Source organism: Takifugu rubripes, chromosome 16 (assembly GCF_901000725.2).
Source record: "Takifugu rubripes chromosome 16, fTakRub1.2, whole genome shotgun sequence".
NCBI lineage: Eukaryota > Metazoa > Chordata > Actinopteri > Tetraodontiformes > Tetraodontidae > Takifugu > Takifugu rubripes.
The window spans coordinates 8,188,612-8,202,664 of NC_042300.1; the positions used below are offsets into that span (position 1 = coordinate 8,188,612).

Here is a 14,053-nt window from a genome sequence, read left to right on the forward strand (position 1 = left end):
TCAGCTCTCATATCTGAGGTGACATCAGCAAACGAACACGGCAGGGTTCCGAGCGTGTTCGTTATGGTAGCAGCATGCTAATTTTTGATTGATATAGAACTGTGATTACTTGTCCAAAAGCATGTTATTTGCATCAGTTCGGTAAGTTACCTTAATTATGTTATTGGTTTCCTGTATCTTAAGGAAGTAACACAAGTTTAGTTGTTAAGGTTACTGTTCTGTTATCACGATACTCGTGAGTTAGTAGATGTGGGTAATGAAATGCTAGCTTCCCTAGATTCTCATAATCAGATAATAAAGCTGGTTCCATTCCACTTGAATAATCTGATAACTCCAGAAATTGGATAATAAATTGAGTCTTTATAGTCATGTAAACATGTTTTTTAAAATAGATTTTTTTTTAAAATTTCAGATTCCTTATGATTGGGGTCCAACTTTCTGTCCTCTGTTTATTGAACTTTTTCGACTGAATTTTTACTAATTTCAGATGTAACTTCCGATGTCTATGCAGCCACAATTCAGTTTACTTTTAAAGTCTGATACCATGTAATAAAGTCCCATTAAACCCTTCAGAATTCCTTTCCATGATTCATTTAACCAGTCGTGTGAAAGACCCACAGATTCTCTCTTGACTACAAATTCACCTGTTGTTAATTTGCTCGTGACGCTGGAACAAACATGATGTGAAACAGCGAATAATCCCATTAAACACCAACCAGGGACTGTGCGTTGATGGTCATGTTTATTTCATAGGATATTTTAATGAAAAGTATTTGTATAAGGAAACTGAGACGTTCCAACCAGGCTCTTCTGAAGGAGTAAACATTTACTCATTTATTCCCTTTTCCTTTTTTTTACGTCCATTGTGCCAACACATGCTTTCTATTTACATTTCCAAACTCACTCTCATAAGATTTAAAGGTTTATGAATTCACAGCATCCCATATACAATATCAAATACTGAGGATACAAATTAGTTAGGAAACTGTAACTGAGAAACACCCACTGGTGGTAGGCTGTAGTATAGAGGAATACACTCCTCCCCTCTGACACACGGGGCAAATATAAGACCTCCAGTCTGATTGGTTTTAATGGTATCATTCTAATATTATTTTTACTATTAAAAAAGGATAACATATTAATATTAATTAAGGTTTTAAGTGCACCAGTGATTAGGCCTTTCTAACATTATCCATCGTCAAGCCACTTTTTTAATGCCAACAATTCCTGTATAATAGCTTTTAGCATCATAATAAAATTAACAACACACACTCAATGGGTGTAATTTCTCAAAGACAGTCTTAATTTAAGCTTGAGTTGACCAAAAATGTTTCCAAAGTTTACTTCCTGACCAGTTGTACGGTATGTGAGCTTGTGTAAACTGAGCGTCTGTTACTGCTCCGCTGGTTTGGCTATGTTGGCTCTGACTCTGGCCTGGTCCACAGCGTCCAGCAGGTTTTTGCTGTCCATTGCCAGGGTGTGTGCTGCGGAGAGCATCTGCTTCTTGCACTCCTCCTTCAGAGAGGTGATGGCGTTCTGCTGGGCCAGCCGCATTTTACTGATCAGCTCCGCCATGTCGTTGTTCAGCAGCTTCTCGGTACCCTCGATCTGCAGTGAGGAGACCGATGCTTTAAATCATCTGTGTGAAATTCATGGTGCATAGCGCAGCGTTTGAGCGTTGGAGATTATTAATTTATCGAGTGTGAGATGTGGCGCCCCCGTGGGCAAAACCTGCAAACTGCAGGAGTTGAATCCCTGCTCTTAAACCTGTTCTACCTTCCTAATAGTGAGAAGTCCTTTACAGTGGCAGCCAGGTGAACAATACAAAGAAAGATATAATAGATTATAGTTGTCCAGGGGGACCCGGGTCAGTATTTACATTAATAAGTTACTTATAGTTCAACAATTCATTGTGTAAAATAAGAAAGAGATCAAAAATCACTTCATTAGGGAAAATCTAAAAGTGAGATTTATCATTTCCTCCAATAACAAATCAGAGTTGAGAAATGGATGAGGGATGGTCGTACCTCAGTCCTGACCGACTCGTGTAACATGGGCAGAATTTCATCCACGCTCTGGATCAGGTCCCGTAGCGCCACCCCGACTGACTGCCGAGGAGACCAAAAGGGAATCAGCTGGAAGACTCGGTGGGATCGAAATGTATCTTACAGCAGACCATTTCCCAACCTGAACGAGAGAGATGTACTGCTCCGGCTTCAGATCGACGACGTCGTTCTTAAACTGGACAACAACTTTGACCAGACCCATGACGGAGTTGTAGACGTTGTCATCAGAGCGGTCCAGCTCAGCCGTCGGCGCAGGCTAAAGAAGCAGTTTTAAAGATTACAATCCTCTCTCTGCCAAAAAGCCCCTCAGACCAGGCCAATTTCACTCTTTTGAGCTGCTACCAGGTCTTTTTTCATCTGAAATGATATATGATTTAAATCCTGAGATAATGTAAAGATGAACCGCTGTAATTACCTTGGCGGTGAGCCGCGGTGGCTTCACCGGAGTGGCTGCGGAGCAGACGGAAGACCGGCATGAAGGAGAGAAGGAAGGACAAGAGAGGTGGGGGAAAAGGAAGAGCCAATTAAATATGAATCACAATTAAATTTACTTTTAGGACTTTTTTTACGGGCTTACCACTGTGGGTTGTGGCTTCAGCTCCCTGAAAAGAAGTAAAGATAAACCTTATTTTAATGAAATCATACACGTTCAGATTAAACAGGTAGATTGAGTCTAATTACTTCATGTACATATAATGAGTGGAGGAAAAATCAAAGCTCAGAGGGTTTATGGGTGGGTGTTTAAACAGAAATATTCCTTTAACTGGGCCCTGCGCCCCTGGTGTGTGCTGGTGTTCATGTGGACACCTACCAATGGGCTGACGTTTTCCTCTGATCCCATGGGGTCCTGCAAAAGAACAGGGAGGTTCACTTTATAGAAAACGGACATGGATCCCCTCTTTGGAACTGTTATCAGGGGAGCGTTCAGTCTGAGAACTGCGCGGCATCGAGAGCGATCGGGCGGTTGGAAATGGCTTAAGGACTCCCCGCTGGGCGTAGCTCCCAGGGCTGCGCTGAATGTGGAAGCAGGGGGACACACGGACACACACAAGGGGCTAAGAGTAGTTAAAGTTGCTCGGCTTCCCACCAGAAGTCTCTCCTCCTTCGCCAGCCACTTATTATCCTCCATCATCTGCTCCTTCTGCCTCCGGAGGGTCTCCTGCATCTGCATTCTCTCCCTCTGCCACAGCCGCTGAGCGTCCTCCTTGCTGGTCGCCTCCACTCGGAGAAACTCGCCCTCCTACCGGAGCATAAACACACCAATCTGAGGCGTCAGACGGCATTAAAATAAAGAGGAGCTGACTCCCGCCTCCTTCTTACCCCCACGCTTCGGCGCCGGGGGGACCTGACGGGCAGTGGGAGTACATTCATGGAGTCAAGAGGGGACTGATAACTTGGGCTGGCCAGGTCAGGTGAGCTGGCACATAAGGCCTCATTCAGCTGCGAATACACACACACACACACACACACACACACACACACACACACACAGATCATGTGAAAGTCTGCCCGGTGCCTCTCAGAGGAAACAGTGCTATTTACTTGCCATTTACCTGTATGTGCAGACCGATACTGAGCGTGTTCCCAAATCGGCCCGGCTTCATCCTCGAAGGCTGTGGGCGAGTGTTACAAGATGTTCTGAAACTTGCACAAACGTCAAACGGAAACAGCTAAAATGTTCTTCCCACCTTGGGAGGAGGCTCGCTAAAGTTGAGCTTGGGCTCAAAGAATTTAATGGAGCGCGCTCGGTCCCGCTCTCTCTCCACTTCCTGCTCCTTCTCCATCTTCTGGACATCACTGGGGGGGGGGGGGGGGGAGAAACGATCATCTCAAACAGAATACAATCAAAAACAAAGCCATTACTCATTATATCAGACAACCGTCACTCAGTTTGACCCAGGGAGGATGAGTTCTGTGGTACCTGATCTTGAGCACCAGCTCAGTGAACCTGGGTCTCTCTCCGGGGTCGTAGGCCCAGCAGCGGGTCATGAGCGAGTACAGCGCGGGGGGGCAGGTTTCTGGCTTGGGCAGCCTGATCCCGTGCTCCAGTTGGTTGATAACGTCTCTGTTTTCGAGCCAGAAAAACGGCTGCTGCCCGTAGCTCATTATCTCCCACATGCACACGGCTGTCAGTGACAGTGAAACACATGATGGTAAGAGCGTTTTGGGTTTTATTTATTTTTTGATCATGGGATTTGATAGGAAGCAACTGGATGTGTAGACAAATCAGGGGGGGAGATGATGCCTAGTTCCCCGAGTTCAAAAGAGGATTTATGGAGCAAATTACAGGATTTATGCAGTTTCACATGGGCTGAGATCCATGTGTGCACGTGCACGCGGTTCATATCGCTCACCAAACATCCACACATCGCTGGCGGTGGTGAACCGTCTGAAGTTGATGGACTCTGGAGCCATCCACTTGATCGGCAACCGGGTAACCGACGCTGCAGAGAAATAGCAGATAAAGACGCATCCGGCTGATCTTCTGATCTCCTCTCCAAACGAGTATCTCAAACGCGTCGCGCCGAAGGCCGAGCGCCTCTCGTACCTTTGTAGTATTCTTCATCCTCGATGTATCGGGACAGACCGAAGTCTCCCAGTTTCACGCAATCTGGAGCAGCAACTAATATGTTCCGGACCGCGATGTCTCTGTGACGACAGGGAAAGAACCGCCGATGGGCTGCAGGTGAACATGTCTGTCTCCATGGTAACTTGACATGGATGGCATCCCAACAGGAATGTCTGCATTTTCCTCACAGACAGAAAATAATTTCCTCTTCTTTAAGAACAGGAAACTGCAGGAATAACCGAGTTCAGATGTTGCTAAGCGGCTCGTTTGGATCAAAACCTCCCTCTCTCCTGCAGATCTGCTCTCAACGCCGCTAAATTTCAGTTGAGTGATGCTCGTTTGCAACAGGTTAATTACAGGCGAAGCTGTTTTTAGCTAGGAAAGAGTTCCTCCTCTCACCTGTGCACCATGCTGACTCCTTCCAGGTAGACGAGAGCTTTACAGATCTGCAGGCTGAAGAGCAGCAGGGTCGTATTTGTCAGCGTGCTCTGGTTCTTTACGAGATAGTTCCCCAGCTTCAACAAGGTCACAAATTCACAGATGAGGCCGTTTTAAAAACAGATGATACAGCGTTGCATTAAAATAAAGGCAGTGCCAGACCTCTCCGTACTGGTAGAGCTCCATAACGATCCACACTGGGTTCTCCTCGATGATCCCGATCAGTCGGACGATGTGCTGGTGGTTGAGCTTCTTCATGATAACTGGGAACAGGCCGAGTCAGTCACTGCTTTCAATCCCACCAATGTTCTTGCTACTCTGTTCTGGACCTGAGTACCTGCTTCGCTCATGAATTTCTCCATTACGTCGGGGGAACAGTCTTTACATGTCTTCACAGCCACACTGATGTTCTCGCCACTCTATTTGTTAACAGGAGACCTTCTTTAGTGTCTAATCAGGAGAAGGAGAAACTGTTCCCTCAGCTGAGTAGATGAACTTACGCTCTTATAAACCCCTTCGTGGACTTCGCCGAAAAACCCTGCTCCGAGGATTCGCCCAAGAACGATGTCGCTGCGGCTGATCCCGTACTTTTCGACTAAAGATCCACGTTTAAATGAGTTAAAGCGCAAAAAAGGCTCTCCGAGTTATTAATGCTTAAAGATATAAAGATAAGCGTTCAACAAACCAGATTTTGGCTTTTCATCCAGAATTTCGCAGTAGATATCGGACCCTGAAACAGAAAAAATTGTCAACTTGAAGGCATTTTATTCAGGAATTCTGTATTTTAAGATCTGCGCATACAAATATACACTGTAGAAGGAAACTGTGTGCTCACCCATACTGTGTCTGATCGAGCTTCTGTCACTGCTCCTGCACAGAAATGGTATTTTAAAAAACGTCATTTTTATAGACACTAAACGTCTGCCCTCATTGACATTTCCAGCCTCGACACTCACCCTGAGGGAATCTCAGGAAGGGAACTTCGAGCACTGGCATCTGGGACACAAGTTAGCAGTTTAGCCTAGTTTATTTTGATAGAGAAAACAATCCTGCCCACGCGCACCTTTGTTTGGTCGATAAATGACCGTCTCGTCTGTGTCGCGCTCCAGTCGGCAGTACCCGTCGATGAGGTCCATCATGTTCTCTGCCACCGAGACAGCGGGTACGTTGATCGAGAGGCGCTGCAGGGTCGGAAAGAAAGGGATGAGGCAAACCCACAGTGTAGAAAACTGGCCCGATGGGGCTGCTACGCGTACCTGTCTGGCCCCCTCAACGTCCAGGTGAACGAGAGCTTTGCCGTCGCTCTGAGGCCAGCATTGAACTTTCTTGATCTGTTTGAAGTCAGCTAGAAAAACAGGCTGTGGTAGAAAAAATAGAGACAAAATAGAAAATAAAAATATCTGTATATCGCCAGGCTAAATAATGGTAAAAATTGATTTATAACAATAGTTTTAAACGCTAAAATGTAGCTGGAGGCTTTCCCCCTACAAGTCAGATGAAAAGACACCCAAATATTAACATTCAAGACTGGACCTAGCACATTAGCATAGGTTAGCATAAAGTTTTAAACTGGAATATAGAGCTCATCTTCAATGCAAAAGCTAAACTCATAATTTTAACTACTTTGTGTGTTTAGTCTATTTTGGAGGCATCTAGACTAACTGTTTGTTTTCAATCTTTATTATGCTAAAATTCAGCTCTCTTCTACATTTTAGCTAAATTTGCCACATAACTGCATCTCTGGTCATCTATCTCATCAGTCTGGGCATATTTTTAAATTAATCTACTTACTCCATAAACCAAAATTCTGCTAGGGAGGTTAATTAGCACAAGAACTTTTTCAACTTTTATCTTTAACATGCTCACTGCTGAATTCTTCTGCGTGCGTTGGCGAATTCCCCTCCCGCCGATGACCAGCTCCACCGCCAGGCTCCAACCTTGCTGTAGACAGGAGAGTGATCAGAAAACGGTCCGTGAGGCTCACGGAGGTGACGAGGTCACTACTCACCACCAGCTCACAGCGGAAGACCTCTTCGTCGTAGCTGACGAAGTCGTTGAGGGTCTCAAAGAACTTGACCATGCACTCGTCCTCCTTCAGTGTGGCGTACTGCTGAAACGTCTGCTGGATCAGCTTCCGCAGCTGCTTGGACTGGGCCACATTAGAGAGACGCGTCAGCGACTGACAAACATTCAACGCTCTTCCAAACCGTAAAAATGGTTTTACCTTCATGCTGTTTATCAGCTGTTGAGGAAAGAAGAGGTCCAGACCCACTTCTTTTCTTCATTCAGTCAAGAAAATACAGTATGTTTAGAATAACTGAGACCGCCCGTTGCCACAATATTATTGTAAATAAAAAGATTTTTTACTCTAGCAGCTCAAAGTTGGACTTTTTCTCAAGTCCTTTGGCGTTCATGTCCTTATAGAACCTCCTGCACAAGGAAACCAGGTCAGATAGTTGAAATAAATCCAAGGCCAACACACATTCTGATGAATGAGCATTAGTTTAAACCCTTAATTCAGCACAAGTGAAGACAAACTGTTTCACAAGTGTGAGTGAAGGAATGTGAGGCATGTGGTGACTCACCTGATCTCCAAACAGCCCAGCTGCAGAGCCATCCCATCGCTGACCTTACACGCGTGAGACTGCATGTAATCGCTGCGAACCTATCAGGAAGCAAAGCACTGATGTCTAAGCAGGCCTTGGAAACCTCCGAGGAGATGCTGGTACTGGTGGCGCTGGTTACCTGCTGGTAGAAATAAAGTAACGTCGATCTGTCGTCGCTGAATTTTTCCAGGAAATTGACGGGGACGTATCTGATGCGAAGATCGTACCTGCGTTCGGACGAGGAAACAAAATTATTTTGCTCGTTTTTACTCAGAATTAAGGTCATTTTTGTGCCCCGGAGTCCTGTGCGCTGATTGGCCAACTGAATGGGGACCAATAAAAGTCTAATCTTATCAAAGTCGAGCTTTTATGGTGTTTGGCACTCCCCTCTGGTAACGTCCCAGTTGCCAAAGACAACCTGAGCAGCTGTAACCTCCCCAGTGTGTTGACACCTCGTTATATTCATTACAAAATGAGCTTTTAGGAAAAAAATATCACCAGGTCTGCAGGATAAAACCCCCACAGATGCTAACTCTGATGTCTGTTTTTGACCTTTAACCCTCAACCTGGTTATTCTGGAGCTCCTGTACCTCCACTCAGCCTCCACATGGTGGCTCTCGTAACGCTGTTCCACCTCCTCCACCGTCAGGTCTGGATGCAGCCAGTGAAGCTCATCAGACTTCAGGTGCTTCAGGAGGAGACCGTAGCATCCAACGTGCTTGATGTCTGGTCCCAGTCGACCGCAGTTGAGGATCGAGCGGATGATGGCCTTCAGGAGACAGAACCGAACCCTGTTATTAAACACCGAAAGGGACGCGTGACGGGTTTCTACGTGCTCGGTCTCACCCTAACTTGCCAGGAGCTGTCACATTTCACCAGTTTGAAGTTTTTGCCCAGGCTGTTGTTGGTGCTGAAGCAGACTTTGAGGATCTTGACGGCCTCGCTGTCTACAGTGAAGTGTGACTCCGGGGTGGCCTCACTTTGTCTTGGACTGGGAACCTTCCAGGACAAGGTGTCACCAGACATCACCTCATACATGGTCAAGGTTGGGTCGGCACCATCATACCCGCGTCATTCTTTGAAAAGACAGAGAAAGAGCAGCTGTAATCGACGTCTCTGCACCCAAACGCGGTGGTTCCGTTGTCGTTCCACTGCAGTCAAGCAGAGAAATCCCGCAGACACACACATCACATAAATCTGTTCCCGACCCTGCGGATAACAGAGGGATGACTTCTCGACCCGCACGAGGAGTTCTGAGCAGTTACGCAACATAAGCTGATACGTTCTTGGCTGCTGGGATCTGAGCCCCAAAAGAGTCCAACTCATCAGCCTCTAAAGGGATAATCTGATGCCCTGAGTCACATTTTTAGTCTCATGTCGCCAAACTTTGAGGAGGAAATATCTCCGCTACGTTTGCTTCATTTCAAATGATGAACCGACATCAACGAACCACCGATTAACCCACGTATCCACTCCTCACGAGAGTCTTCAGCCCTGTCAGTCAAAACACGCCGACTCAGCAGAGCAAGTTCCAACTGCATACTTAAGGAAGCAACTTTCACAGCATGTCTGGCTGATAAGAGAGAGATCCGGCCGTTACCCTCCTCAGGCCAGCGTCCATGGGGAAGACGTTTCTGAGCGCTTGCTGGTAAATGAAGCTCCACGCTGTCAGGACGCTGAGCTGGACTAGTGCCTCTCCTATCGAGCGGTGTTGTGTTTTTGTTAGCCTGAGGCCACGAATTCCCCAGCAGGGCTGTGTGTGTGTGTGTGTGTGTGCGTGTGTGTGTGTGTGTGTGTGTGTGTGTGTGTGTGTGGAAAGAGGACTGAAGAGGCCAGCATGTCCTCCCATCACCTGGGTGTGGGAGGCCTGTCATGACTGGATTGATGAGGTGAAGTTTGAGATCTTGAAGGGAAAAACAGATTTCAGCACGCGGGAGATTGAATCCACACTTACATCGTAAATCAGCAGGAAACGCTGAGATAATCCCGAGGAATACGCACGTTGCTGATTGCTAAACCGGCTGAGAAATGACAGGGGGGGGCGCGGGCGCACGCAGAGCCGTGTGTTGAACATAAACAGTTAAAGAAGGTCTGGCGCGGCCGACCAACGACACGGTAAACAGACGGATTTGCGGCGCAGCTCTGGGCGTGTTTTCCTCTGTCACAGTTTGATCCCAGTGACCTCCAGTCTGTTAAGTGCCGACGGGCGCCTGGGACACAGTTTAACACTTTAACACTCGAAGAAATGCCCACACGGGCCCATTGGTGTGAGCCGTGGAGAGAACAGAGTGGACAGATGGAAGTCGAGTTTGTTGCCTGTTTTGATTTTTTTTAGTTCGGTGTTTGAAGCGAATGAATTGGGGAGTGGTGTCAGCGCGTTGCTAGGCAGTAATGGTGTTTCAACACACCATAAGTCAATGATTTACATTACAATTCAGAGATAAATGCCACTGCATGCGAGTACGATTTAGGTTTTCCGGTAATCCCGGCGCTGTTGCATGGTAATACGGAGCTAGAGTCCTTAAAGAACACGCATCAAGACGCGGTTAGCTGGGCTTTTCTGCCTTTCACAACAGGGCAAGTCTCACCAAGCAGCCCCCCCAGGAATGAGTGAGTGTGTCAGATATGCCGGAGACTTCACAAAAAAAGAAAGTCACAACCTGGCAGAGAAGCATCCACACCTCAAATATCCCAAATTTCTGAGTGGAAATGCATCCATGATGGCGTCGGCTCTCTTCAGCTTTAACTGGTCGGATCATTGGCAGTTAAATGGCAGTGAGTTGAAGCGGAGATTCGCCTTGAGGGGTGGGGGTGGGGGGTCATTGTTGCGTAATCTGGGTGATTTCTGAGTGGGTGAAACTGTATGTGCATCTTCTGCTCAGGATCTTCCACAGAGGACTGGAGAACTGAGGCAGCCTTTTCCAAGTGGAATGTGTCATAACACGCAGTCCCGATGCTCTTCATACCTGAGTTGTTTTGCATAATCCAAATATGTCTGATACTGTAGAGTAAATGTGCTAAATAACGCGCTTATGTATGAATTTCGGTGCCGCTGACAACCTGGTTGCCTTTGTTGGAGTAAAGGACGAGTCTGAAAGGCTAAAGATGTGGTTTGTTTGCTCCTAAAGGGAGTTAAACTGTGCCTGTAAGAGGGCAACGTTGAACTTTTAACCACACGGGTCTCGATTGTGGTCAAACACGAGTCACCAACGAAGCTCAGCAGTTCCAGCCTTTGTTAAAGCTCACTAAAATCGTCTTCTCGTTCGTCACCTCAGGAAAGAACCCTGTTCCCATTTGCCCCTCCTGGTGCTGTCATGTGAGTGTCTCCCTGCCTCTGCTGTCAGCACAGGCAGCCGCTCAGTCGGTGTTGCATAGAGGGTCTGCATATTGCGACGTCATGACCCCAGGCGCTGGAATGTGGCTGGCTGCCTCTTCACCTGCACAGACTTGCTTTGATAACGAAAAACACTTCTCTCTTTCTCGGAAAGAAAATGGCTGTTGGTAACTCATCGCCAGCCCTTTACCTTTGAAAATACTACAGCTACCAAAAAGAAAGTAGCTGATTACAAATAAAACCCCAGGTTTGTCTGCAGACTTTAAAGTGTTATATAAGCCCAGGTGTGCCTGTTTGTAACCTCTACAGATGTGAGGCCTGTTGTGATTTCTGTGTGAAAGGACTCACCTGAGCAGACGCTGGAAACACCTGAGCTGAAATAAAGATGAACAAGCGCGGACACTGGTCTCACCTGGTTGTGACTGAATCACACGAGAATAAAAATCCTGATAGAAAGTGTCAATCCTGACGGGAAAGAGCAGGCCTGGCAGTCGGTCTCTGTCTGTCTCTGTAGTGGAGCAGGAAGACACTCCCTCTCTCACCTCTGCAATCCTGCAGGAAGGTTGGCAAACTTCCTTATTTCTTCGGCACACTCGGGCGCAGAGTGATCGTGACTTGAATTCACATTAGTTACTTTATTATGTTTTTTCAAAAGTAACTTTCAGCGTAGATCATTTGAACCTACGTGAAGTATTGAGGCTCTTGTTTTTACGGTATTTTCAAATATCTTTAAAATAAATTGCTTTGCATTTACACGATGTGACCAGCAGGTGGCAGAAGACCATAACAAAATATACCTCATCCGAGTTTAATGGGTTTACTGGAGTTCACTCAATCAACAGAAAAATACTTTTAAAAACACCACAATAAAGATATAGTAGTATAAATGCCAGCAATAGTAGTAGTTTTAGTAATAGTAGCAGTGAGTATAAGCTGACATCAAGATCCTGCCCATTTTCAACAAAAATGCTGCACCTGTTCATATGAACTCAGTTAAACTTTATCCAATGAACAGAATAAGCTAATAAGTTATTAAGTAAAAAAAACAAACAAATAAACATTGGTACTACCGATGGTGAATGTGTTAGGTGTAAGTTTACACTGATCATGCCCAACTCAGCAACAGAAAAAGGAAATTTTGCATGAATCAATAAACCGTGTGCACGAGAGAAATGTTTGTGTTTACACCAGTAAATAACACTAGTGGTTAAATATGACACCCTCAAATTAAATATAAAAGGGCTTTATCAGCCAAACACAGTTTGGTTTTCTTTAAGCTTGGAGAGAAACAGCAGCAGAAATCCATCATTGACCTGAGAGATCCAACAAACGATGGCGTGAATCAGAGGAAGCAGAATACTAAATAAGTGCGCTGATCTTATATTCAGTCTGTCCTCTCTCCTCAGCCAGAGGGGGTTTAGAATATCTGTGCAGAGCAGTGGCAGCTCTATGTGAGTTCAAGTCTGGGTCAGGACCAGACCAAACCAAACAGACCCCTCTGCCCAGCGAGGCACAGCAACATTGTGGGCAAGAATCCACGACTGGGATACTCGGGCCCTCAGGGGTCAATTTAAAATCCTGAACTCATTTTAAACACCCTGTAAACAATTCTTGTTGGATCAATATCATTTTTATCTAAATGTAGATGATAAAATACAAAATCCAATTAAAATGCACACTAAGTAGTTCTCTTCCTGTGCAGTTCCGCCTCTGACCACTAGGGGCTCCATGACATCTGATCTTAAAGTGTCCTAAATATGGAGCCGTGTGCCGTGTTTACAGTATCCAGAACATTAAGGTGGTTGACTACCAAAAGGGCAAATATTATTTTTAACCTCTCCTGAGACTTTGCTCCAGCTTTTTTGTGGCTGCTGTTTTATGAGGGACGAAGTGTTTTTACAGCTCTGATGACTCCCCACTCCTGTGCAAGCATCCCACCCTAACGACCAAAGTCCCCGCTCTGAGAGCTTACTGTGCAAATGGTTGGTATGGCATGCTTTGATCCTATAAGCCCTCCCACCCCCCACCCCCGTGTCCTCATAGAAATCTGTCTGTTTAATAATGTCTAGAATATTTATCTTCCCGCTGATGGTCATTAAGTCCACATTCTTCCAGCGTGACCTCTGAGGTCAGAGACATCACATCTCTGAGTAATGTTTAGCCACGACTTCTCCCTCTTTCACTGTTTGTTCACCTCGTGACTTGCTGGTGGTTTGGGCGGGGGGGCACCTGCAAGACAAAGAGATCGGACAGAGACAGAGCGCCGCAGGAGATACAGGGAGGTGTTTGCTCTGGGCAGCAGGTGTGTCAGTTTCTGGTGTTTATACAGGGGCCTGGCCGCTGGGCTCCATACAGGCTCAGCAGGGGTCCGCAGCGCTCACTGAGGTGTGAAGTGGCCCGGGCCAGGAGCAGATAATAAACCTGGCCTGCTTTACAATGGGAGCAGCAGGGGCCCCGCATTGAAAGTCAGCAAACAAGCTTAAAACGCTCAGGAATATCCCGCTTTAAACAGAAAGCTGCTGTTCCAAATGATATACAATTAAAGACAGAGTAAAAGGTCAAAGGTTTGGTTAAAAAGCTCCTAAAGCCCTGAAGATCAGCAGGTCATCACAGACAGGTTAGACTGGTCAGAAGCAGAAGAAAAGGCTGTGACTCACACAGACAAAAGCTGAGGGGCCGTTATGTTTAAAGGGGGTCTTTTTAGTGTCATTGGCTCCTTCCTGTGAAGTGATTAGAGCCACTAAGGGTTTAATAAATCATTTATAACACCATAATATCAGTTATACATGAAAACATTATATAATATCAGGTGTTTTTTTTAGATGAATCATGTCTTTTGATCATAAGACACACTGACCATCCCAAAAAAATGGAAGAATATGAAGAGCCCCATTAGTTGATGCTACAGTTATGACAGAGATGCGAGGAGGCGTTAAAAAGAAATGGCTCCATGTCACAGTTGGACATTTCCCGTCTCGAGAGGCAGCAGATTAGAACCAAAAACAACAGCAATACTCCTGCGATTGTTAATGCCCGGGGA

General features: G+C 46.0%; 1 protein-coding gene across 3 annotated transcripts; it reads right to left on the minus strand.

The window, feature by feature from the left end:
* Window positions 1-420: 420 nt before the first annotated feature.
* Window positions 421-11,541, minus strand: ptk2bb (protein tyrosine kinase 2 beta, b). 3 transcript variants are annotated; one of them, XM_011612043.2, is made up of 31 exons: window positions 11,426-11,541; window positions 8,526-8,755; window positions 8,270-8,448; window positions 7,819-7,906; window positions 7,659-7,738; window positions 7,441-7,503; window positions 7,298-7,352; window positions 7,082-7,222; window positions 6,940-7,014; window positions 6,330-6,431; window positions 6,137-6,254; window positions 6,030-6,069; window positions 5,909-5,943; window positions 5,759-5,803; window positions 5,574-5,668; window positions 5,411-5,492; window positions 5,236-5,336; window positions 5,035-5,150; window positions 4,615-4,715; window positions 4,421-4,510; window positions 3,988-4,192; window positions 3,755-3,863; window positions 3,620-3,679; window positions 3,387-3,506; window positions 3,154-3,306; window positions 2,878-2,913; window positions 2,644-2,668; window positions 2,482-2,516; window positions 2,188-2,322; window positions 2,028-2,108; window positions 421-1,608 (listed from the first exon to the last, which is right to left on the minus strand). In XM_011612043.2, exons 2-31 carry the CDS (start codon window positions 8,715-8,717, stop codon window positions 1,393-1,395), a joined length of 2,973 nt encoding a protein of 990 aa, XP_011610345.1. In that variant the 5' UTR covers window positions 8,718-8,755; window positions 11,426-11,541; the 3' UTR covers window positions 421-1,392. The 3 variants fall into 3 exon arrangements, with proteins under 3 accessions (XP_011610345.1, XP_011610346.1, XP_011610347.1); XM_011612044.2 differs by having other exon boundaries at window positions 11,362-11,531; XM_011612045.2 differs by lacking the exon at window positions 11,426-11,541 and adding an exon at window positions 9,280-11,341.
* Between the last annotated feature and the right edge of the window lie 2,512 nt (window positions 11,542-14,053).